The 26855-nt window shown below is 37.0% G+C and overlaps 1 protein-coding gene across 1 annotated transcript in view; it reads left to right on the top strand.

Annotated features, from left to right (window-relative positions):
* Culd (CUB and LDLa domain) overlaps positions 1-26855 on the top strand; it is a 170098-nt gene that overhangs the window by 76391 nt on the left and 66852 nt on the right. The window contains exons 8-12 of the mRNA XM_081745400.1: positions 61-79; positions 3990-4151; positions 18529-18735; positions 20227-20346; positions 23689-23811. Coding sequence (XP_081601526.1) covers positions 61-79; positions 3990-4151; positions 18529-18735; positions 20227-20346; positions 23689-23811 — 631 coding nt within the window. The remainder of the gene's footprint in view (positions 1-60; positions 80-3989; positions 4152-18528; positions 18736-20226; positions 20347-23688; positions 23812-26855) is intronic.

The raw sequence follows: 26855 nt of genomic DNA, 5'->3' as shown, positions 1-26855 counted from the left end.
ATCAGATATACTTAGTTTCTTTATTATTTGTTCTTAATGTGTTTTTACTTACATCTTAAGCTCGAAAGAGCTGAAGCAAGTAAGTTTATAAACTAGAATGTTATACTCGATAAATGCAGAAGTGTATACCTACTTTTGGGTCACCCTATGTTTTTGAAAGTTTATTGTAAACTCACGATATACCTATCATAGTCTGGATTCTCCCCCAAGTTTTACCTTCTAGATACGTCTCTGTTCTTCGAGCACTGTTATTCCCAAAGTCATAATTTATAGTGTTCAAAGTTTGAAAGCAAATGGTATTACAGTAATTGATATACAATGCAGGATGTAGTGGTGGCAAATTGTTCGACCTTCACCTTTTCTATTATGTAAACTTTATCAGAGCAACCACCTCTGTAAATAAGATTCTCAAGTTCACGTAATCACTGAAATTTGAAGAAACTAGAATCTGAGAATGCTCCAATTAATTAGCACATAATTAAGCTCCTAACTAATAATCATCTGTAATCTCATTACAGGTCCCATTGAACTTAACTCTACAACTATTCCTAGTTTAGGTAGGTATTTCTCTATTATACATATTGTATGAAGTTTTCCATTGCACTTTCTTTTCATTATTTAAATACAGGATGTTTCAGTCATATATATATTATACAGGATGTTTCAGTCTTATATATATTATACAGGATGTTCCAAAACAACACCGACACCGCTTGGGAGATAATTTCTGACACCAAAATACGACAAAAAGTTTAGACCAACTTGTGTGCACAAATGCTTCCTTTCGGAGTTACAGGTTGCCGAAAACATCAAAGAAAACTTTAAATGTCTATAGCTCCAATACTATGGGACCTACGGTAATCGGGACAAGATTTCACTTACAAACTAATATATGCGTTTTCCAAATATCCATGTTTCAGAATCCTGTGGTACTTCCGCAACAATTTTTATACAGATACTTGGTGAGTACTTCAAATTATATGCCCGCAGCCAAATTCCCTCTATAAAAATTGTAGCGTGACTACCGCAGGGATTCTGAAACGTATTTTTCATAGCGCACATATTAATTCCTAAGTGAAATTTTGACCCAACTACAGTAGGTTCCATAGTATTGGAGCTATGGACCTTTAAAGTTCATTTTTTCATGTTTTTGGCAGCCTATAATTCCGAATGGAAGCATTTGTTCACCTACGTTAATCCATACTTTTCTTGGTGTCAGGAATCATCTTCCAAACGTTGCTGTTGTTGTTTAGAAACACCCTGTATATACATTTTGCAGGGTTTCAAAAGTAAAATACATAGCATTTATAGTTTCAATCTTTTGAAATTGAATAAATGTTTATACTGTATAAAGTAGTCCATCTGCACGAATAAATTAATAGTTGACTAAAAGCGTGGAATTCGTGTTTTTTATTAAGTCCAAAATCTTTCTTTCGCGAAGCCTGTAGAAAAACTTAAAGTATATAAAACGATAATTACGCCTATTGTACTGTACGGTTGCGAAACATCGTCGCTTACTTTGAGGGAAGAGCAGGGACTGAAAGTATTTGAGAACAAAATTCTGAGACAAATATTCGGAGCCAAGAGGAACGGGAATGAGGAATGCCGGAAAACTTATAACGAGGAATGCATAATTTATACCGGTACCGTTTACCAAACATTGTTAGGTTCATCAAATTTAGTAGGCTCAGATGGGCTGATAGTGTAGCCAGGATGGAAGAAAGTAGGAACGCTTTCAACATTTTAACTGGAAGCTCAAGCGGATTTAGGATTTAGATTTCTGGGCTTTCGGCATCTATGGCCCGTCACGTTTGAGAGATGACGTCCCTCGGCGAGCACACTAGCCGGGGAAAGGGAAGGAAGGAAGCTGTCTGAGATCTATAAGTTAGGTACCACGCCGGCATTTCCCTGATGCGAATGAGGAAAACCCAGGAAAACCTCATTCAGGGTGGCTGGCCTGAAAAAAGCGTTTTACACTTTTTCGACCAAGTGCCCCCACCGGGAATCGAATCCGGGAACGCACCCAATGAAGGCGAGAACGTTAGCGACTATTTTGAATTCCTATTCTGTGAGATCCATCTGCGCCTAGGTCTTCCTAACGGTTGTTTTCCGATTGGTCTGGAAGCATTTCTACTTTTTTGTACTCTGGCCATATGATCTGCCCACCTAGCTTCTTAGACTTGACACTATCCACGTTCTATAAACGTCATAAAATATGCAATTCCTCGTTATGAAGTTTCCGCCATTACCCATTCCTCGTTTGTCAAAAATTCGTCTCAGAATTTTATTCTCAAATACGTTTAGTCTACCTTCTTCCCTCAGAGTATGCGACCATGTTTCGCAACCGTACAACACAACAGACTTTCCAATCAAACATACGGACAAAATCGCTAAATCTTCTCGCTTCCATTCCATAAATTAAATCAAGCCATGTTCTAATTGTTACTAAATCATTTATTTATGAAATAGAAACAAAATTATAATAGACGTTTTCAGAAAACTTTGGAGAAAACTCACTCCCAGAAATTAACTATCCCTTCTGGATATTTCCATGAGAAATACTTGTGCCATATTGTAACATTGTTTATAAACAGTCACTTTTTTTTAAAGAAAATCGTTTCGATAAACCTCGCTCCAAACGTCAGAAGACATATTGCAGTGTTATTAATAAAATTTATATTTATGGAATACTAGTGTCGATTACCTAATTCGCTGGGTTCAAATAAACACTTTAAATGTACAACTCCTTATCTCATCTCCGAAAACTGTGAATTCCACACTAATATCGGTCATCTTCGATCGTTTTTAAATATCTCCCCTCTCCTTTCCCTAAGTGAAATGATAAAATCTATCCCAAGGCAGAACCTCATCTATGTTGAAAATTTGATTGAGATCGGGCGGGTGGTTCAAGAATTATTAAGTCACAAGTATAGTCACTTTTACTTTTATATACATACATACATACACACACACACACACACACACATATATATATATATATATATATATATATATATATATATATATATATATATATATATATGTTTAAATTTGGTCTGAATAGTTAGAAGAATATGATTTGTAGGCGAATGCAATACTTCAGGACGAATAGACGGACATAGGAAAAATTCCTTTTTTTACAAGTAGGAAACGTTTAAATCCATTGAAATCGTATTTCTTTTAAGGATCAGCATACTTTCTTATGTCTTATCGTTGCCCGAAACTAAAGTATAAACTCTTAGCGATTTAGGATTTAGGAATCACATTTCTGGGCTCTCAGCATCTAAGGCCATTTTTAGCCCATCACACATATAAGGGTTTACGTCCTTCGACGATCACACTATCCGAGGAAAGGAAAGAAAGAAAGAATTGTGGAAGAAAGGAAGCTGCCTGGGACCTGAATGTTAGGTACTATACCGGAATTTGCCTGGTGTAAATGAGCAAAACCCAGGCAAACCGCATTCAGGATGGTTGGCCTGAAAAATCTTTTATAATTTTTTGACCGAGTGTCCCCACTGGGAATCGAACCCCGGACCGCTCACACTAAAGATGAGAGTGTTAGCGACTATGCTACGCGGGACCGCAAGTATAAACTCTTAAACAAGTGTAAACTCTTAAACGAACTGAGACTCTTAAACAAGTATAAACTCTTAAATGAACTTAAACTCTTAAACAAGTATAAACTCTTAAACGAACTTAAACTCTTAAACAATTATAAACTCTTAAACGAACTGAAACTCTTAAACAAGTATAAACTTTTAAACGAAGTTAAACAAGTATAAACTCTTAAACGAACTATATGTATAGTTCAGAATAGCATAGTTTGTTTATTAAAATATCGCAGAAATAGAGTTTTGGAATTCTACGGTTCTTTTATTCATGATATGACAACATGACAACATGTGGAGACTTATAATACATATAATTATTATGTTGCTCTCTTTGAGTGAGTTTATATCAATGAATAACATTTGTTATTTTCTTTTCAGATTGCGGCGGAATAGTGAATGATTTAGGTGGAGCCATAACCATGTTAAATATGGTTTCAGTTGGATCTAAGACCTTTGATTGTGTTTGGCTGATACAACCTTTTAGCACTTTCCCTCTGAAAACACATCTCTACATCAAAATTGCTCGGTTTTCAGACATGGGTAAGTTTCCATTGATCATTGTTTAACATTCTTTTTCGCCATTCTCAATACTGATATACGTACATAGCATAGTATATATCAATTGTACACTGAGTGGTAGTGGAACGAAACGAACACATGTGGCGCAATACTGATATTTCATACACTGCATGAGCGAGATCGTAATACTTGTTTTAAAATAGCTGAGATATTTTTGTGTTTAACTTGTATGATTCTAGTAGGTTCAAAGGAGCATGTTTTAACAATTGAAACATTACACCCACAGGGGATTCACCAGGTCCAGTCCCTCCCCCTATAAGACTTCCTAACTCAACATATATTCATGCCCTTTCTCAATAACAGGGAAATGATTGATGTACCATGAAAAATTTTGATCTTACACTTCATTTGTACTCAACGGGCACCGTGGCTCAGTGGTAAAGCGCTTACCTCTGGTACGTGGGGTCCCTAGTTCGATCCCCGAGCAAGTAAGTTTCTCGTAGACAACATCGTTTTCGTGGATTTTCTCCGGGCTATTCCTGTTTCCTCACACTTTCTCATTCCGCCAATTCTTCCGTCATCAATCACTTGTATTAATCATCTGTCTCCCTTGGCATAATCGTGGGAAGATAAACTCAAAGATTTCATATGATTTCATTTTCAACCTAGTTATATATGTTTTTCTGAAAATATAGGTGGATAGGTCTTATTGTCTTTTCGAGTGCACAATAATATCCACTAATATCCATTCAATACCACAGAGACATACTGGCTTGTAGTAATGGAATTCCCCCCCCCTCTCAAAAGCTTAGATCGTTCCCAACAAAAATTTCTGGGTGCGTGCCTGCCATGTGACACATTCTGAAATTTACTGAGTTACCAATGGAATGATCCTCTATAGAACGTGATGGGCAAATACTAAAACGCTTAGTTCTCTGCCGAAGATATGACACTAGTACTTACCAAAGGTGGCCATTTTCCACTGGGCTCGCTCGGGCTCGCGCTCACCTGTCTCAACTGGACTTGCGATCACTAGAACTCGCGATCACTTCTCCCAACTGGGCTCGCACTCACTCGCGCTCGCGATCACTTCTCCCAACTAGGCTTGCGCTCACCCGGCCTCACGCTCACTTGCCTCAATTGGGCTCACTTGCCTCAATCTAGACTTTGACTAGCAGTAGGTCTAATTCAGTAGAAAATAGAGCTATTAATGCTATATATCAGTTGTCAGATATAAAAATAAAATAATAAAGATGTTGCAGGGTTTAATGTATTAAACGTGGACGGACCTTGAGGAACTTGAAATAAAATACTCCAGATATTTAAATCTGGGCTTTGACTACTAGTAGGCCTAGTTCCTCAATAGAAAATAGGCTATATGACTAACGTCATATAGGAGTTATCAGACATCAGAATAAAATATTAAGAGTGTTGCAGACTTCAAGTCTTAAGGCTGTCATCACACGTGCAGACCAATACTCATTAAATGAATCTCTTTCTTATTTACTAAGGTCAAAACAACTTATGAACAAAAAAAAAAAAGCTTAGTGTTAGTAAATACGAAAGAAACTTGTTTGAGTGTTTATCTGCAAGCACGACGGCAACATTAAGAAGCAAAGCCTATCTGAGTATGATGATTTCGTAAAATTTAAAAAAAAATCACCAGTCCTGTTAGCAAGAAAATTCTATTATGTAAGTACTCATGCCTTATCATGAAATTATTTTAATGCAGTTGATGAATTGTCAGGCTTATAAGAAAAATTTGGTTCGAAAATTTCCAGGGCCAAAATTAGGCTTACTGTTGCCCATGCTTCACACATTAAACTTGCAACATCCCTATTTTATTCTGATATCTGATAACTGCTATACGACATTAGTAGCTCTACTTTGTACCGAGTTATTTGGCCTATTTGTAATTGTAGTCCAAAGCTAGATTTTAATATCCAGGGCATTTTAATACAAGTTCCTCAAGGTCTGACCACGTTTAATACAACGCAACTCCGCAACGACCTTATTATTATTATTATTATTATTATTATTATTATTATTATTATTATTATTATTATTATTATTATTATTATTATTATTATTATTATTATTTTATACCTGATAGATAAGTCATATAAGATAGTAGCTCCATTTTCTGCTTAGGAAGTAACTAACACCTGAATTTCAACATTCGGTGAATTTTATTACAAGTCCTTCAAGGAAGCTTATGTTTGCTATCGGTGAGCTTTTGTCCATCACTGTAATATGAGACTGTCGGTGAGCTTTTTGCCGGTGAGCTTATGTCCAACACCCACATTACGCATAGATACCTCTTGTTTTTAACTAACACAAAGATTCTTAGGTTTTATTTTTTTTATTTATTTATATTTTTGTGAGAAGACAGCTTTAGAAGTAAAATTAGAAGTAAAATTAGAAGTAGAAATTTAGGGAGACATTACAGGTATTCAACATTCGTGAAATTACAGAACTTATAATAACAAGAGCTAAACGTTTCCCGAAAATCTGCTAAACGTTTGGTAAAGGAAGTAACAGGATCTGATATCAGTGACTCTAAGTGCTTGTTAAAACCATTTTATAATAAAACAGCTACCTCTGCGGAAGCTAAAAGCAAACCAAAAGGTAAAAGGGAACTTTATCTGATCCCTTTATATCGGTTTGAATGTAACACAACGAAACGATAGTACTTTAGTGGGTATTGAAATATCAATGGTCTCATAGGCTCCAGTAATACTTGCAGGAATTCCGGCCTATCCTACAGGGATGTGCTAATCAAAGCACTAAAAATTAGAGATTTTTGAGAAATGTTGGTAGTGTATACCTCCAGAGCAATAACTTTTATATATAGAGAAAAGGAAAAATAGAAAAATATTTTCTAATTTTTTAAAATGTACTTTTAATCGGAGGGGGCTTGTAAGAGAAGTAACACCGATAAAAATTAAAAGACTTTTTGTTGCTTCAAACTAAAAGAAGAAAACTTCCCTACTATATTAATTGTTGTATACAACAATCAGGGCCGGACTTCAGCGGATTGGACCGATTGTTCCCAGTTGGGTCCCGCGCTAGAGTGTAATCTACTATTCAGTGCCGTCTTAGCAGCATAATGTTCCCCTGTGGAAACCAGTGTGGCTCCTATGACTAAATTCTGCAAGTAATACATGCAATTAATACATTCTGCTCGCGGGTCCCTCGGCCAAATGATCATCAGACTGTTAGATGGCTCTGTTACTCTTGGCTTGTGAAATACAATAACATATTGTAATACATGTACATCCATGAACATAAACAAGGGAGCGTATAGCCTGTTGGCCTCTATCTAGAATTTCAGGGAGTGAATAGTTTGTATTAACAAACAAGCAATATTTTCTAAAGTTAATTCTGGAGTAGTTTCTTTATTTCTTTACGTTTCCAACTTCCGATGAAAAAATAGGCCCATTAAGAGACATGACACCTCAATGAATACCAGGATGATATAGTCTTAATTAGATTTCTTTACTTGTTTTTCTGGAACCGGGAGTCCCACAATAGTGTTCCCATTCGAGTCTGCATTTTCTAAGTCCATTAGATTACTTTTTCCCCTTACCTTGAAGCAAGAAAACTTTAATTTTTTAACTTTATGACTTCCCTCAGGAGCAACCACTACTTTTAATTATGTATTTGAAAGGATATTGTCCTGCTAAAATACATTAAATATGAATATTTCTTAATTTAAGCCAAGTTTAAGAGTATTAAAACTGAAAATTTGAAAGTATGCGTTGATTATAGCATGTATTTTGTTAAAACAACACCAAAGAAAATTAGAAGTTAATGAAAGCTCAATAAAGATGTTTATGAATGAAATTTACGTCATAACATCAGTTTGAGTCCAGCAAGGGTACCTTTTTTGCGTTGGCCTTTTCATGGGAATGCACTTCTCAAATATGTCATAAATTACTTTATAGAATTCTTCTACTGCTTTATTTGGATCCGTATATTCGTTTAGATATTGCCAATCTATTCTCGCTAACTCATTATAGAGATTATCATAATTTCCTTTCTTAAAATTGAAACCAAATATGTTTCTTTTGTTTTTTTATTCTAGATGATTTAACATGCGGAAAGCTTATACAAATAGATGGGTGGTAATTATCTTCTTTAATTAATGGGTGTGGTTCTCTTATTACTGTTATATTGGAAAGATTAACTAAAACTAACTAACTAACTCTATGGCCTATGGAACCCGGAGGTTCAGTGCCGCGTTCACAAAAGCTCTCCAATGACTTCTATCCTTAGCTAATTGCATCCAGTTTCTACTTTGTATTCCTATCTCTGCGAGATCCATCTTAATATTGTCCTCCCATCTGCGCCTAGGTCTTCCTAATGGTCGTTTTCCTATGGGTCTACCAGTCAAGACTTTGAAAGCGTTTCTACTTTCTTCCATTCTAGCTACATGACCCGCCCACCTAAGCCTCCTAGACTTGACGACCCTAACAATGTTGGGTAAACCGTATAAACTATGTAACTCCTCGTTATGAAGCTTCCGCCATTCCCCATTCTCGTTCCTCTTGGGTCCGAATATTCTTCTCAGGATCCTGTTCTCAAATACTTTCAGTCTATGTTCTTCCCTCAGAGTAAGCGACCATGTTTCACAACCATACAGAACAACAGGCATGATTATCGTTTTATATATTTTAAGCTTCAAATTCCTTGATAGAATTCGCGACGACAACAGATTTTGAACCGAATAGTAACACGAATTCCCTGCTTTTAGTCGACATTTAATTTCTTCGTGAATATGATTTTCGTCTGTTAATATTGATCCTAAATATTTGAAAGTATCCACTTTATCAAAAGCATTATTTAATATTTTAACGCCTCCACAATTTGCCGTATTACGGTCCCGACGCACTTCCATGTATTTAGTTTTCTCTGCATTTACTTCTAAGCCCATGTCCCTGCAAGCGTTTAATAAGATCTCTGCATTTATTTCTACTGTTCTCCTATCATCCCCTATTAAATTTACATCATCAGCATATGCCATAACCTGGTGAATGCCGTTCAACTCTAGGCCCTGGTTGCTATCTTTGATTTTCCTTATGGCGTATTCCAGCACAAAGTTAAATAATAATGGCGACAACGCATCTCCTTGTTTCAGGCCATTTTCGACGTGGAAGCTCGTGGACAAAAATTTTCCTACCCGGACTTTACTTTGGGATTCACTTAAACATATCTTAATTAATCTAATTAGCTTTCTCGGTATTCCAAGTTCTGTAAGAACGTTGTATAATGTTTCTCTCCTAACCGAGTCGTAAGCCTTTCTAAAATCAATAAATAGTTGATGTACCGGGGTATTGTATTCCCACTTCTTTTCGAGTATTTGGCGAATGGTAAATATTTGGTCGATAGTTGATCGATTTCGTCTAAATCCGCACTGATAATCTCCAATAATTTCATCTGCGTATGGGGTCAATCTTGCTAACAGAATATTTGAAAGGATTTTATAGGATGTTGACAGAAGAGAGATGCCTCGATAATTATTACAGTCAGTTTTGTCGCCTTTCTTGTGAATTGGAACAATGATTGATTCTTTCCACTCTTGTGGCAATTCTTCCTTGTTCCAGATAAGGAGAATGAGTTTGTGTATCTTGTTCCACAATTTTTCGCCTCCAGCTAAAATTAACTCGGCCGGAATTTCATCTACACCCGGAGATTTGTGTTTCTTCAATTTCTTTATAGCGGCTTCCACTTCTATTCGATTGGGTTCTGGAATATACGGTTCTGCGGTGTGTATCTCCTTTTCTCCACGCACATTAGTTTTTGACTGCGTGTTCAGCAAATCGTCAAAGAAATCTTTCCATCTATTTAAGAGGCTATCCGTATCGGTGAGAACTGTTCCGTCAGATTTCTTTAATATATAAGCACGAGGTTGATAGCCTTTCTTAAATTCGCTGATCCCCTTATACATGTCCCGAATATTTTTATTTTTACTATTATCTTCAAGTTCCTTAATTTTAGCTTTCAAAAAATCCCGTTTCTTTGTTCTAAAAGTTTTGGAAGTTTCCCGCCTGATATCTGCGAAATTTTGTATAGTTGTTTCATTCGGATTTTGTAGCCACCGTAATTTTGCCTGTTTTCTCTTCTCTGCTAGTTTAATGCATTCTTGGTCGAACCATGGTTTGTTCCTACGTATTTCCGCGTGTCCCAATTTTTCTATTGCTGAACTTTTAATGCTATCTCTAATTTCAATCCAAGTATCCTCAACACTAGTGCACTCCGAGTCTTCTAAAACCGCGAATCTATTCGAAACTTCAATCTGGTATTCCTCTCTTACCTGGCTCTCTTCTAATTTCTTTAAATTAAATCTCTCCGTTTTCGGACATTGAATATTACCTTTATTCAACGATAATCTCTCTCTTATTATCGCTACTACCAGGTAGTGATCAGTGTCACAATCAGCCCCTCTAAACGACCGGACGTCAATTATGCTAGATTGTCTTCTTCTATCTACTAAAACGTGATCAATTTGATTATGTGTTTTTCCGTCTGGTGATGTCCAAGTGTATTTATGAACGTCGCGATGTGGGAATTTTGTACTCTTCACGATTAGGTTTTTGGATGTTGCAAAGTTCACGAGTCTAACACCGTTGTCATTACTTTCCTTATGCAAACTTTCGTTCCCTATAATCGGTTTGAAAATATCCTCTCGTCCTACCTTCGCATTGAAATCCCCTAATAGAATCTTCATATGGTATCGCGGGAGTTGGTCAAATATCCGTTCCACTTCTTCGTAAAAACTATCTTTTATATCGTCACCCTTATCTTCAGTTGGAGCATGTACATTTAAAACAATAATATCACACCACCGTCCCTTAAGAGTAATGAAAGAAAGTCTGTCAGTAACAAATTCAACCCGTTTAATTGCTGGTAATATTCGTTTGTGAACGAAAAACCCTGTTCCTAACTGGTGATTTTTATTTCCTTCCCCGTAAAAGAACGTAAAATTTCCGGAATTCTCAGATCCATTTCCTTCCCACCTAACTTCCTGAACTCCTACTAAGTCCATCCTGTATTTCTCTAACTCACTCGTTACAGATTTCAACGCGCCTGCCCTATAAAGACTTCTAATATTCCATGTTCCAAATCTCATGTCCATTTTCTTTTCCTGATGTCGTGCCAAGTTATCAGTCCTTGTCCGAGGCTTTTGTGAATGTTTCTGAACAAGTACCTTTTTTTACAGGATGAGGGTGTTAGCCTTACCCAAACCCCCAAGCTGGAGGACCACTCCTAGTCGTCTGTCCGCGACTGCTTATTCAGTGTATTCGCAGCTAACCTCTATATCTAGAGGCCTTCTCCTCGATCCGCAACCTGAGGACGCGCCATGCCGTGGTGACAGGAACCCACATCCGAAAAAACACATGGATATTGGAAAGATTACTTATTACTAAATCTAATGTTCTCCCTAAGCTATTTGTAACATTATTGAGTGATTCCATGTCATGATATAACATAAAATGATAGAGACTTTGGGATTTACTCGTTGACTGCAGAAAATCAAAGTTTGTTCCAGTTATTTCAGGCAAATTCATATCACCTACAAGGAGAATAGTGCTACCTTCGTACAATTACTTTCGATAAAATGAAAAAAATATTCGTATAATGATAGATGTGAGTTTGGTTCAAAATACACAACACAGATATAAAGCGGTTTGTAATTAACCATGGTTTTCACTAGAATGCCTTCTGGGTTCTGGTCAGTAACAGTCACTTGGCTCACTTCCAGGTTCTGTACTGCCAGCAACACCCCACCCTCCTTGCTTTACCACTTGTATTATAGTCCCTATCTTTACGATACAGTAGGTATCTGTTATCGAAATGCTCTGAATCAAAATAATCACAAGACAACCAGGTCTCTGTTATTGCTACGATATCATAATTGTTCAATGAAATGTTGCTGGAAAACTCTCATGCTTTGTTCCTAAATGATCTCGCATTCATATAATACATTAGAAAATTATCATTTTTTGCGTTATCTACAACACACTTGCTGTCATTATTACATAACACATCACTGCACTCACTTTGAGAAGTCTTACCTTGTTGAAGGTCATTCTCCCTTGTTTGTCAAGGGATGCTTCTTTCTCCAGGGCGTGGTTGACCTCTGCCCCTTCGAACTGCATTCATTGTTTGTCTCAAAGCTGGAAACTCTTCATCACTCACCCCCACAGGTTCTGCAGGTGATCACAAACTACAAGAAGCACCTGCAACTGCTGAATTTTTTTGAAGCGTCTCCATTGTTCACACTCACTGAACACACACCAACTGTATCACTTAGATTTTTGTCATTTGTGTTTCGTAGGTCCTCGATAGTATAAGATTTCCCATCAATATACAACTTATCGAATTGCATTCGCACCCTTTGTCCGCGTGCCTTGGCTTGAACCCGGTATTCATTGAGCTCTCTTCTAATGGCTCTAATTCTATAGGAAAAATCCTGACTTATACGCACAGGTGTCCCCTTGGCACGATATGCATTTTTCAGTATGGCCTCTTTCCTTTTGTAGTATGCAAATTTAACAATGATCGGTCTATTTTTGCCCTTACCCATTCTGTGAGCTCGGTCTATATCAAGCGGGTTCAGTTCAATTTGGAGTCTGTTTTTAATAAAAGTCAAACAACATCAAAATCGAGTTGGAACCAGGGGTAAAAATTGATCTGAAAAGGTTGAGGAACGCATGACGTCATGTCATCCCTTGTGCCTATCTTTGTCCACTATATTTTTTTAGGAAGTGGAGGGACGCCATAGATATTTTTGGAAGTGGGAGATGACGTCCCCCATTGTTTTCCTTCACTTTTAACTCTGGTTGCAACAAACGACACGCCATCGTTTCAGGGTACGGTAGCTTTCAAAAAAAGACTAATGAAAGGAGGTGTGTGTGTGTGTGTTTTTTTTTGTTTTTTTTTTTTGATGTTGAATTATCTTTCTTTTTTTAATAGCCCATTAACTTATATGAGGAAGTATTTTTCTTTTAAATAGACGAGATTTTACTCATTCAATTTTAATAATTTCTTCTTCTGGCCTATTTAAGGGTTCCTTGCTTTAAAAACATTCAATGTTATATTGTTTTAGTTTTTATTTATATATATTAAAATTACATAATACAGTGGTTAAATTTCGCATAGAATACATTTAAAGATCCCAAGAAGAAGTAGTCAGTAAAATTAACTGGCTTAAATTCTTTGTTTCCTCATATAAATTAATGGGCTGAATAACCATTATGATGCAAGTTATCAACATTTCTAAGAGCTACTCTTGTTTATTGGGATTTAAAGAAGCTATAATTAAATAATACATACTTATTTCGCTCGACTTTTCTATGAACGCACAGCTTCATTAGTTGTTAGTAAATAAATTTCCTACTTCGCAAGGTCAAGTAGTTTCCTTATTCTATGATCTCGCACACACACAAAAAAAAACTTGGGTCATGGAAGTTGTTACTAAAACAACAAAAACAAATACCTGCCTCAAATACCATCCTCTCATAATAGCCATGAAAAAGTCGGTTCTCTATCGAAAGGTGTTTGAAGTTCTCTGGACAATAAAATGACAGCTCAGACCTCAAGAATGTGATTTTTCATTTTGTAAAGTTGTTTAATTCTTCCTTTACAATTCTGCACATGGAATGAATTTCCTATTTTTTGACTCTAAAGCAAATCAGTCCACGTGAGTGTGAAGTGAGCGCGGGCTCGCACTCAACTGAGCTCGCACTCATTCGGGCTCGCGCTCATCTCTCTGGACTGGGCTCGCACTCACTAATCTTATCTGGGCTCGCACTCACTCGGGCTCGCGCTCATCTCTCTCTACTGAGCTCGCACTCACTCGGGTTCGCGATCACTTCTCCCAACTGGGCTCGCACTCACTCGCACTCGCGCTCACTTCTCTGAACTGGGCTCGCGCTCATTCGCACTCGCGCTCATTTCTCTTAACTGGGCTCGCGATCACTCGGGCTCGCGATCACTTCTGTTAACTGAGCTCGCGCTCACTCGGGCTCGCACTCACTTCTCTCGATTGGGTTCGCGCTCACTAACCTCAAGTGGGTTCGGGTTAACTCGGGCTCGCGCTCACTTATTTCATTGGGGCTCGGGCTCACTCGGGCTCGCGCTACATTATTGAGACCGAGCCCGGTTGAGCGTGAGTGCCGAGCTCACGAGCGTCGGGCTCGCGAGTTTGGACACCTATGGTACTTACTGGCGAATTCTACGCCTAGCATTGCTCTACGAAGCATACCACAGTTTCCTTTTTGGATCAAAAGATCCAACATATTTCTATCAAAAATTTTCTTGTAGACCTTATATCTGGAGAATTACATATAGTGTAACCAAACCCAAATGATCACTTAACTCAGTATGATGTGCTTATTCCGTACAAAATACGAAAACTTGATTTAGGGGCAGTTTTGAAATTTTTGTGGTCCCTGACCCAATTGGCCCAAAAGATCCAATATATTTCAATCAAAAATTTTCTTGTACGCCTTATATCTGGAGAACTACATATAGTGTAGCCAAACAAAAAACTATCAGTTAACTCAATATGATATGCTTATTCCGTAGAAAATACGAAAACTCGATTTTAGTGCACATTCAAAAATTTTGTGACCCCTGATCGAATTGGCCCAAAAGATTCAATATATTTCAATCAAAAATTTTCTTGTAGGCCTTATATCTGGAGAATTACATATAGTGTAACCAAACCCAAATGATCACTTAACTCAGTATGATGTGCTTATTCCGTACAAAATACGAAAACTTGATTTAGGGCCAGTTTTGAAATTTTTGTGGTCCCTGACCCAATTGGCCCAAAAGATCCAATATATTTCAAACAAAAATTTTCTTGTACGCCTTATATCTGGAGAACTACATATAGTGTAGCCAACAAAAAACTATCAGTTAACTCAGTATGATATGCTTATTCCGTAGAAAATACGAAAACTCGATTTTAGTGCACATTCAAAAATTTTGTGACCCCTGATCGAATTGGCCCAAAAGATTCAATATATTTCTATCAAAAATTTTCTTGTAGGCCTTATATCTGGAGAATTGCATATAGTGTAACCAAACCCAAATGATCACTTAACCCAGTATGTGCTCATTCCGTAGAAAATACGAAATCTTGATTTAGGGACCGTTCAAATATTTTGTGGCCCCTGATCCAGAAACTAATTATTGCCTAAAATCACAATCTTTTGGTCCATTTTTAGTTTTCCTAAAATTCTTTTTTTTAAAATTGAAATGTTATTCACAGTATTATTCGAAGAAATGATTCAATTGTAACAGCTTTATTTTCCTTCCATCACTTTGTGGGTTTGCTAAGTATCTGGTAAATTCACTGTTGCAGAAAATGATACATGCTACTTAGCTGTTTCTATCATATTTAGCCCGCAGCGGTATGACGTCAACCTCTCTATCGACTAGTCTAGTATTTATCTTTGGTGGGAGCTCAAATCAAAAGTAAATGATGATACAGATGATAGTTGCGATATAAAAGTGCTGAGTACAGTAAAACCTCCCTTAACGGACACCTCTATAATACGGACAGATTTTTTTTTGTCCCGGCAAATTTATATGTTCTCTTATGGAACAAAACCCTCCCTTTAACGGACACTCTCAGATATGGACGCGGACAGTCCTTTTTCGCCCAAAACTTTCAATAACCTCTTCATAACGGACAGGAATTATTCTCGGTCCCGCAATATATTACAGTAGACAGAAAAGTCTTTTCCCCGCAAGTGTATCTATCATGAGTCTTGACCTGGTGAACCATCAAACAGAACAGCTTCAAGCTGAACTTGAAATTCTTCTTTGTTTATGCCCGCAATAAACTGTTTTCTGATGGAAATCCTAGAAAACCTTCAATAAGTAATAACACTCATACAGGTCAGTCGTAAGGCCAAGAATTCTACGCGAAAAATCTTCCCTTCCTTAACAAATTTAGTCCTTTTTCATCTGGGCCTTGCATCTTTCCCGACAATTTCTTAAATAACAAAATAATGTTTGTTTTACAATAACATTTTCAACGAGCAATGTTTGCTCTCTTACTTTTTTGGAAAAGTAACATTTATCTTTTACTTATGACAATGGAATAAGTCTGAGTTTTGGGTTTTCCCGGCTTTCTTTTCACTTTCACTAAGAGGATATTCTTTGTGATTGGAACTGGGTCAATAAACATATGCACTTCCAATAACTTGCCTTTTCATCCAAAGAACTAATATATGAACACATTCCCCAGTAATAATATTATTTAAGAAATGAATTTCTCCTTCATTCCTCCCAGTAATTCAAATGCGTACTAAATAGAATAGGCTATTTTCATATTGAATTTTACGTATCTACGCTCATACATAATGCAGTTACTGTATATTACTGCATACATTTACCATTGTGAAATATTAAATTTCTGTAACCTCTCTGTAACGGACACCTCTCAATTGCGGACAAAAATTCATGTCTCATTAGTGTCCGTTATTCAGAGGTTTCACTGTATTTATAATAAACAGTTGCTTTTAAAAATCAGTGAATGACGAACCTTGACCGGATCAGGTTTGTCATTCCTTAATTCATGTAGAGATCTTATAAGCAATGTTTCTTCCAGACATGTTTCTGGGGGGGGCACTGCCTCCCCAGAGGAGATCAAAATAATACGTCTATAATGTAATAATGAATAGAATAGAATAGTACAGTAAATCATTGAGTTTTACGTCCCACGATTATACCAGTTAGACCAAAGGAGGCGGTGATGATGAGAAATGAATGAAGTGGTGGAATGGAGAAACTGGGAGAACAGGAACGTACGCAGGAATTTATTTCCGAAGGGGTCTAAAGCGTTTTGGGGGGTCCAAATATAATTTGAGGCTAAATTATATGAAAATTTCTAAAATTGCCCTAAAAGTAGACTACGTTTACAAAAAAGTCGGAATTTCGGAGGGGGCCGAACACCCAGGACCCACCCCTGCGTACGACCCTGCGGAAGAACCCCGAAGAAACCCACGCACACGGTGTTTGTCCACCACATAATTCACTTGGCGCGAGCTGGAATCGAACCAGGGACCCCATGCACCAAAGGTGAACCCTCTACCACTGAGCCACCGCAGCTCATAGAATAGTACACTATGAAAATAATATATGTCCCTCCGAATACTAAATGTGCCTCCTCCGGAATATTTTTTCTGAAAGAAACACTGCTTGTAAGTACTTGGTACTGAAGCTTAATGATGACAGAAATTCCAAATCTTTTCAAAAGGATTACTGGCTTTCTTGAAATACAACCTACCAGCATATGTAATTATGGCTACAACGTGAGATAAGTTAACTGAGAAAATCAACTATTTGAGCTGCTTTACTTTCGGTACAGACCTCGTATATAAATAAATATGAATTCAGTGTATAGAATAACAACCCTGTTCTGGTTGATTTCGATCGTAACGACGAGTTTTGTTTCTGTAGCGATGAACTTCGAGATTCTTAGAGCAAAAGATTAGTTATTTTTTATGTTTTTTTAACTAAAGGTATTCATTTGATTTCGTGTGTATTTTATCACTAAATAATTAATAACTTCTTAGCCTCTTGCACTATGAAATCTTTCGGGAATCATATTGCCTTAATGGAATATTGAAGGTCGAGTGTTTGTGTAAACACTCAAGCCACCATACCAACTTTAATTAGTTATTGAAACTTTTATGAATCTTATTCTCACTTAATGCAGTTTCTGTTTCAAACTATTCCACTCTTGTTTGCATTTTGTATACTTCAAACAAGAAGTTTACAAGGAAGGTACTTAATTTGTTGGTATAGTTAAAAACATCTTGTTTTGGGAAGTTAGTCAAATTAAGAAATAAAAACCACTATCCTTCAAGAAACTCAAAGATATTTAACATATTAGAACTTAATTTCAACAGGAGTTGTAGTAGTAGGGCTAGGCGTTGGCGCGACTGGCAAGTAACACTTCCCAAGTGTAACACTCCGATTTTGATAAAATTTGGCAGGTAGATACTACACATGAAATAAATCAATATTTTTTTTATTTTATGTGGGAAAACGGTTTTAGGGGGCAAAAGCTACCACCCAAAATATTAAAAGTGACGTCTGAAAGGTAAAAACAAATGGACCGAAGTAAATGAAATTGTGCGCAGATATTGAAGACGTAAAATAAGGGAATACGTGTTTCGTATTTTCCTGGGAAAAACGGTTGAGTGGGGCATGAACCCCTCCAAACCTTTGATCATGAAATATCAAAGGTGTTAGTAACAGTATGTCGGATGTGTTTGAAAGAAAAAGTAACAACTTTTAACCAAAATTCTATGTCGATTCTACATTTTATTTTCTTTACTTTTTTTATTTTTTTGAACTAATGATGAATCAGGCGGCAACACTGTACTGGAGATTAGACAAGGATCTACTTCTAGAGGTTCTTTGCTGGCAACCCTTCATCCTTTCATCGAGACTCATCATCTATCGAAACAGAGAGAATTCTTGGCTCCAATTAGTGAGGGATTCTACATTAGGTTAAAAGGAACTTTTGGACCCACTTCAACGCTAGCGATTGTTTACACTGCTTTTAGTTATAGAGGTGAGTATCGACTCTTTTATTTGAGCATTGCAAAGCAAAGAGCAGGTAATATTTTAATTGATTAATTAAAATGAATTTGTGTCATGTCAACAAAGAGGTCGCAATACCGAATCTGTCCAGAAAGTAAATTGACTGTCGCACGGCGGTCCAGTAGCCAGCAGTGCGCTGCCCGGAAAGGGAATTTGTAGTGGGGAGTCTAAGCTGAGCAAGGCACTGGACATCAGTCGCATCCGAGCTCTGATACAGTAAGAATCACGCGTGGCACAAAAGTTGCTTTTGACTTTTTGTCACGACAGAAAACGTAACAAGTGGAGAATTCACATTAAAGTTTGCATTCACCTGGGCAAAAATGCACCCGAGACGCTTACGTTGGTCACGAAGGCTTACAAAGAAACGCAATGTCAAGGGCCCAGGTTTTCCGGTGCTTCAGTAAGTTCAAGAACGGATGGGAGACCGTTGAAGATATGGAGCGATCTGGACGCCCTCCAACAAGCGGCTTGGACAAATTATGGCCAAACTGAAAATTCTTCAGAACTCTGACCGTCGTTTGATTGTAAGGTTAATCTCCGAAGACCTTAATATGTGCAAAACAACGGTTTAAAAAGTTATTTCTGAAAATCTGCCATGACAAAAACTCAAAAGCAGCTTTTGCGCCACGCGTGATCCTTACTGCATCAGAGTTCGGACGTGACTGATGTCCAATGCGTTGCTTAGCTTAGTGCCTCACTGAAAGTTCCCTTGCCGGGGAGCTTGTTGCTGGCGACTACAGCGCCGCGCGACGGCCAGTCTCATTAGTTTTTGGACAGACCTTCTATGTATCACGGCATTGCATGCTCCATTCCTTATCACTGAATTCTTATCACTACAGAAGACACAACAACACGTCTCAGGCCGCCATATAGGTCAATCTCTCACCCAACAATTATTTCCTATTTCTGGGACCGTAGAGAAAGACGGGAAACAACACGTTTTTCGACTGTAGAGGATATTCAAAAGACACGTGACACACAACTAGAACAGCATTCCAGAAACGGAGTTCCAGCACGTATTTAAACAATGTACAGGTTACTGAAGGCTTGTGCCTTATTTTGAAGAATATTATCTGTATTCGGCAGCATTGTCAACAAGTGTGTATTCTACAGCCAGTTTATTACACTCTGGACAAATCCTGTATTATCTTTTGTTGAAGGTTTTCTGTTTATTTTATTTAAGTCAATTCTAATAAGAATCAGTAGAGGATATTGCTGCTCTCTATTTGGCTCATTTATGTCCAAGTTGTGTTAGACGTAACATTTTCGTATATTCAAATACCTTTATCACTTAGGGTCTTATTTCGTAACATTTTTTCTGAATTTGAAATTATAAGCAATAAACGTAGAATTCACAATACTACAATTGCAGCTCCTTTTAAATGGAAATAATTACATTTGATTGATTTTTCACTGTGTTTGACTTCCATTTAAATCAGACTTTACTCATTAAATTTTCCAGATCCTTTTTGTGGTGGTGATTTCCAGTGCCAAAATCGCCGCTGTATTCCTCGCCAATTAAAATGTGATGGATTGGACCATTGTGGAGATAACAGTGATGAACCAACCTCGTGTTCCCAAGGTAAATTTCCAGTTTTTAATCTTCACAGATGCTCGTATTTTCTTTTTTTTTTTAAAAAAAAATAAGAAGCATACATCATTGTTTTCTCCTTCGAATCCCAAAATTAAAACATGATTAAAATGATTGTTAGTATTTTATTTTGATGTTTCTCGGCATGTAGTCTAGAACCATAAGGCTAACTATCCATAGATGAACTGAACAAAACTAAATAATTTATAATTAGTTTAAAGACAAATATAGCTAAAATATAAATAACTAGTTATAACATAGTAACATCAACCGATCCTGTGCTTTGAACAGAGTTCAGACTAATTCTTAAAAGTCACATTGATGTTTTCTCGTAATATGTCTTCGTTCTATTCCTGGGTCTTAGTTAATGTGTGAAGAGACACAATAGTTCAGGAGTAGATCGCTCATTTTCTATGTCAAGATTCCCTGGTTCGATCAACAGCTATACGAATTTGTGGTGCACAACGTTGTTTCTGTGGGTTTTCTCATGGTTTTGCCTTTCCGCCCACATTATCATTAATGGATTAACATTCTCGTTAATTCATTAATATAAATTAAATTCTACTCTTAGCAAACAGACTTACAAGCAACGTTTTCCAAGTGTCACACTCCAATTTGCTTGAAACTCTTACACTGAATAAAGTAAGTAAAAGTAGGGCATATATATATATATCGGTCAACGTGGGAGATGAAGGCGGGCAAACATCCCCCTTTAGGAGTTTCAAGCAAATCTGCATTGTGCGTTGTTAGTTATAGCCTTGCTAAAAAATATGCCATATTGCCCTATGTTTGCAGTTTACGAGGGTGTTTGTCCCCTTCATCCCCCACGTTGACCGATATAAAAAAGCACGTATGTCGTACTTTTAATTCCTTTATTCCCTTATTCAAGTTTCAAACAAAACTGCGTTGTCAGTTGTTCAAAAGGTGTCACATTGCCCTATATTTACAGTTTAGGGATGTTTGCCACCTTCATCCCCACCTTGGCTAATATAAAAACAAACATGCATGTCGTACTTTTAATTCCTTTGTTCACTGCAGGAGTTTCAAGCTAATCCGCATTGTGCGCTGCCAGTTATGGCCTTGCTAAAAGGTGTCATATTGCCCCATATTCGCAGTTTAGGGTGGTGTTTACCCCATTCATCCCCCACGTTGAACTTTATAATAAAAACACGAATATCCTACTTTTAATTCCTTTATTCACTGCAGGAGTTTCAAGCAAATCGGAGTGTGACACTTGGAAACATTGCTTGTTAGACGTATGTCTGTGCCATCTTGATCACTACGTATGCCTTAATTATAATTTGATCTTTTATTTAATGACAAATTCCTAGAAGACTTGGCTTAGTTGCTGCTACAACAATAATAATCTATAAAGGTGTTGAACAAAAAAGATGATCTATAGGTGTTTCACCAAATTATGTCACTTCAAATTTTCGTATAAATAAAAGTAAATGGCATATGAAGGAAACGTAAGATTACATCTAACAGGGCCTAAAAGAAAATTGTATTGCGTGTTTGATACACTTATTGAGCTGTTTTTCTTCTCAAACTATTTGGTATTACTTTATTTAGAATAATATTTCTAATTTTAAGCATCCCTCGTCATAGTCATAGCAGGGTCTAGTAGATGTAACTCCCTTTTTAATGACTTTTAAATTTATATGAAATATTCTATCACAAGATCAGAATTATAAGATTTCGCACACAAATCATAAACATGTAATAATGCAATATATATATATATATATATATATATATATATATATATATATATATATATGACATCAGCAAGAACAAAACCATGAATTTCACCACATTAAAATGCAGTTTAGTAAGACATTGAAAATGCTATCCATCTCCTGCGAGACACTAACGAACTTTACCGAAAACAGGCAAGAAAGACTTTTAATAATGATAAATAGAATGTCAACAAACTGTTCACGCATTCTGTTATTCAATTCATTAACGTTGCATGGTTTGCTGTTGTACACATTATTTGTAAGAGTATCCCATAAAAAAAAAAGTATGGTAGGCACTCCGTCCTTCACGCCATTCTGCTGTGAAATTCAACTAATGCGGGCCATATGTGCATCAATCCTGGCTGAAGAGAGGCAGAACTGTAACTGATTTTATACTTCTTTTTCTTAAGAATGAAATTCTTCTCATAAAATGAGAATAGAGATAACATTGTTATAACGATCCAGCCAGGATTGTTAAGATTTTTAGCGACCCAACCAGGATTGTAAATTTCTATTAATCCCAGTAACAATTGTGAAACTCATATTGCAGTGTTGCATCATCCAGCTAGATCAAAATTATGTTTGTGTGGTACATAGCTAATCATCTGACTAACTTTGCCATCAAAAACAGTAGCCTAATTATATCTGCTGCCTTTACTGTTACCTCTGGTACATTATTGTCTGTCTCTAAGACAACATGTTTATTTAAATCGTTTCAATACACATAATTACAACAATTGATATGGTACAACAATTCCATTTGATCGTAAGCCTCATGTGACCATCATATCTAGTTAAAATGTTTTCAAGCTTACTCAATTTCCTCAAAAGTCTTTAGCAAACTTTTACACAAATCTTTCTGTCTCCCTTGCCATCATATGAAAACTATAGTAAACGTGGTATGCATGCCTTCAATTTCATCTCTTGAGTAATATTCGAACACTTGTGTTACTAATACTGGCTTATGCAAAGAAATGGTTGCTGGATTTTTGAGAAATTATCTCTGTATACTTTCCTTCTTTTGTCCTTAAAACTGGTTTTAGTGTTTTTTTGCTGTGTCGTCATCCTCACCGCCGGTTATCCCTCATTTTATCACTATTTTCATGTTACGGCTCTCTACCCAATCAAATTATTCCGTTAACGAATGAGTTTGTTGCCGCTCCATTGCACAATTTACTTTCCTTATTTGATATTCCGTTGTCAGACGTGACTCGGTGGCTCAGTGGTACATCGTTTAACTCTGTTGCATAGTGTCCCTGGTTCGATCCCAGCTCGCGCTAAGTGAGCTTTGTGGTTGACAAACACCGTGTGCGTTTGTTTTCTCGGGGTTCTCCTGTTTCTTCATTTCACTCAATTTTCATCATCACCGTATCGTTTCGCCTAGCCAGCATAAACGTGGGACGTAAAACTTAAAGATAATATTTCCGTTGTCAGACTACAGGGTATTTTGCTTAAGTAAGCTTGGTACACGACGGTTACTTACACAAAATGTATGTTAAAGTTACATTTTTCATGTAATATACACTTTACGTACTTATACTACTATAAAAAAATGGAACGTTACTTCTATATGCTATATCTATGAATATTTCAGATATTGGTAACAAGCCATTGGATCGCCCTTGGTATTCAAATCACTCCAACTATTACTTCCCAAATATAGAGCAGTATCCAGATATTAGAACAGTCACAATGATTTTCATCGCCAGTAGCGTCGGTAAGTAAAATATTATTTTGCTATTTTGATGTGAACGTAATCTATGCGGTCAACTGTTTTCAAAGTTTACAGGTAAAATATTATGGTTCTGAAGAAAATTCTGTGTGCTGTGCGTTCTAAGTACCGAAGAAAAAATGTAAGAAATATATGTAAATGTGTACTTACTATTGCTTAATCACAACTTTACATTAACCTAAAAATGTCAACATTTTTAAGAAACAGTGAAAGAGTGGATAACAGTAATCTGCAATAGTTAATGCCGTAGAAAAGAGAAATGCAAGAAATTATGCGTAAGCGGTATCGTTTTCGGCAACGATAATAGACAAATAAAAGGGGTCCAAAACTATTTTCACCCATGTAATAGGTCTGCAAACATCATGATAGACAAGGCCATAACTTGTGGAGACAAAGGGCAACTGACCCGCAGGAAAGCTCAGCGCCGTTCGAGAAGGAGAACCACTTTAAAACAAAAAATTTCTTACTCCATATACGATACGAACATGAAATTATAAATGAAAAATAAAATAGATTCACTACATTACATAAACAAAACAGCACACAGAAGGTAAATAAAACAAAAATGAGTCGCGAGCCCATTTCAGTAAAAAATGTTTACCTTTAGAGGCCCTATAAATAATATTTAATAGTATGTCATAAAGATTTGTCAATATTGCCACCTTAATTAATTTGTCTTGTATGGAACGGGCCCAAGGGCGTAACTAACTGCCCTGCAGACCTTGCTGTGTAGGAGGGCCCACAAAAAGTAAAAGAAATATGAAAAGCAGGGGCCTATTTTTAAATTTTGCGAGGCGACCACACATTTTTTTCTAGGGGGCGCAAATATTAATGCTTGCCCCTCCAGAAAAATCTAAGTTACGGCTCAGATGATAGAAAAGAAGTAAATGGCATGTTCCTGTTCGGAATTAGTATTTGGTGCTGCTTTCCTGCCTTCGCGGCTCCCTAACCTCTTTCTATTATACTTATCTGTCCTTTCTTACTAACGTTCACCCAGATTCGTAGCCCTCAGTGAGTTATGAACTAAATTCCATTGTGGAGCCATATTTAGCAAAAACAGAAAGCCGTAAGACAAAAAATGACTTTTTATCGTAAGCAGTTCCTATGGCCTAACCTAAAGTAAATGTGTACACAATGGATTTGATATTGAGTTCCATGCGAAGAAGGATGCGAGATAACCAAAGAAAACTGACTTTCAAATATTTGCAATATTTTGTTTGGTCTAAATTGTTAACTGCCTACTCAAGATCTGCAGTTTTTCAGTTATTTCTATTCATATTAGTTCTTCACATCTTTAATGCTTTTAAATACTATAAAAAACTTATTTTGCAAGAAGTATGTGCGTAAGGAATATGCATGTCACGGACGGGTGTATCTGTGTGACCAATTAAATTATATGTGTCACCGTTAGTAACAGATTTAATCTACGCTTAAAACAATCTATTTTTACATACGGACAAGTGAAAGTGAAAATAGTGAAAGTCATATCTTCTTGTTTGACTTAAAACCGCTCTTCTGATACACAAAACAGCTGTTTCTTTTATCACTAGGACGTCCACAGTCATCTGTTGAAATCAGCCATCTTCCAGAATGAAGCTCTGACTTACTTCACATTTTCTGTTAACAGATTCACTTACATATGCAAAGTAATTTACACCCATTCCAATCAGTGGCGACTCTCGAGTAAGTCATATTGATAAAATTGTCATTACAAACTAAGGCAAGAAAGCCTAAAATGTGTTCTAATTGTTGTAAACTGCACAAGGATTAGTACATCAGATAAGTTTCCTTCAATTAGCTTGAAGCAATAAGGCTCTAATTTTTACCGATGTGACTTTTCTCATAAGCCGTCACTGATTTTAATTCTGTTGAAGTGTTTACCTCACTTCTGGATCACGTAGAAGTGATATTTGAAACGTACTTAGAAATCAACAGGAATAGTAATATTTACTTTGCAATATTGTCCCCTCCTAATGGAAGTAGAAGCAATTCGGATATGCAGGATGGTACACGTTAAGGTATGTCCAAACTTCAGTATGAGTTCTTAAAGATATACAATTAAAAAAGTCTATATCGATACATATGTGATAGCATGCCATTTCTGAGATATACAGGGTGATCCAAAAAACAAGACACATGCCGTAGGATATGGAAATAGACATCACCAGGCCATCGGTGAGCCTGAAAGACACATTCATACGTTAGAAAGAATGGAAACAAGTAACAGTGTGCAATAAGCATAGTTAAGGGGGAACAGATGGAATAAGCATAACTATTACTAGAAGCAACACTTAATTAATGCAACGTTGAGAATGGCACACTTCAGAAACTCCCATGAACACCAATGACTGCCACAAAAGTGTGTTTGCAAATATACACACCTTGATGCTCACACCAGGTGGCGCACGAATAATTGGCACATATATGGGGTAGACAAAAAAATCTAAAAATACTTCATACAGGACACGTAAGTTTGTCCCTCCACTGTACAACACGTATTGCGGTTGCCAATCATTTTTTGTTTTCAATGTATAATGTGGACCTTCCTCTTCCGATAGCAGTAACCAGTTCACCTGTGAGTGTCGTGATGTGAAAGTGGTGCGGTAAAATGGGTGACCGGACAAACTTCCAAAGAGGCATTACCTTTGGTGCTCGTCTTGTTGGAACTTCAGTGGCAACAGTGGCGAACATTGTGGGGTATTAAAAGGCACTGTGTCCAATGTCACAAGGGCATACACAATTCATCGGCAAACGACGTCTGCAAAGCACAACAGTGGTCGAAAGACAATCCTGTTAGATAGGGGCAGGAGGGCATTAAAACTTATTGTAGCAGCTAAAAAGAAGACCACTGCAATAAAAATTACGTCTGAACTCAATTCTGGCCTACAGAACCCAGTTTCATCGAAAACAGTGCGACGGGAACTTCATAAAATGAAAATTCATGGCAGGGCCGCTATCGCCAAATTCCTGGTCACAGCAGTAAATGCGGAGAGGCATATCCAGTGATACAAGGACCACAAGGCGTGAAC

This window comes from Thermobia domestica, chromosome 18 (assembly GCF_964235325.1).
Source record: "Thermobia domestica chromosome 18, izTheDome1.hap1.1, whole genome shotgun sequence".
Lineage (NCBI taxonomy): Eukaryota > Metazoa > Arthropoda > Insecta > Zygentoma > Lepismatidae > Thermobia > Thermobia domestica.
This window is presented reverse-complemented; position numbering and strand designations above follow the sequence as displayed.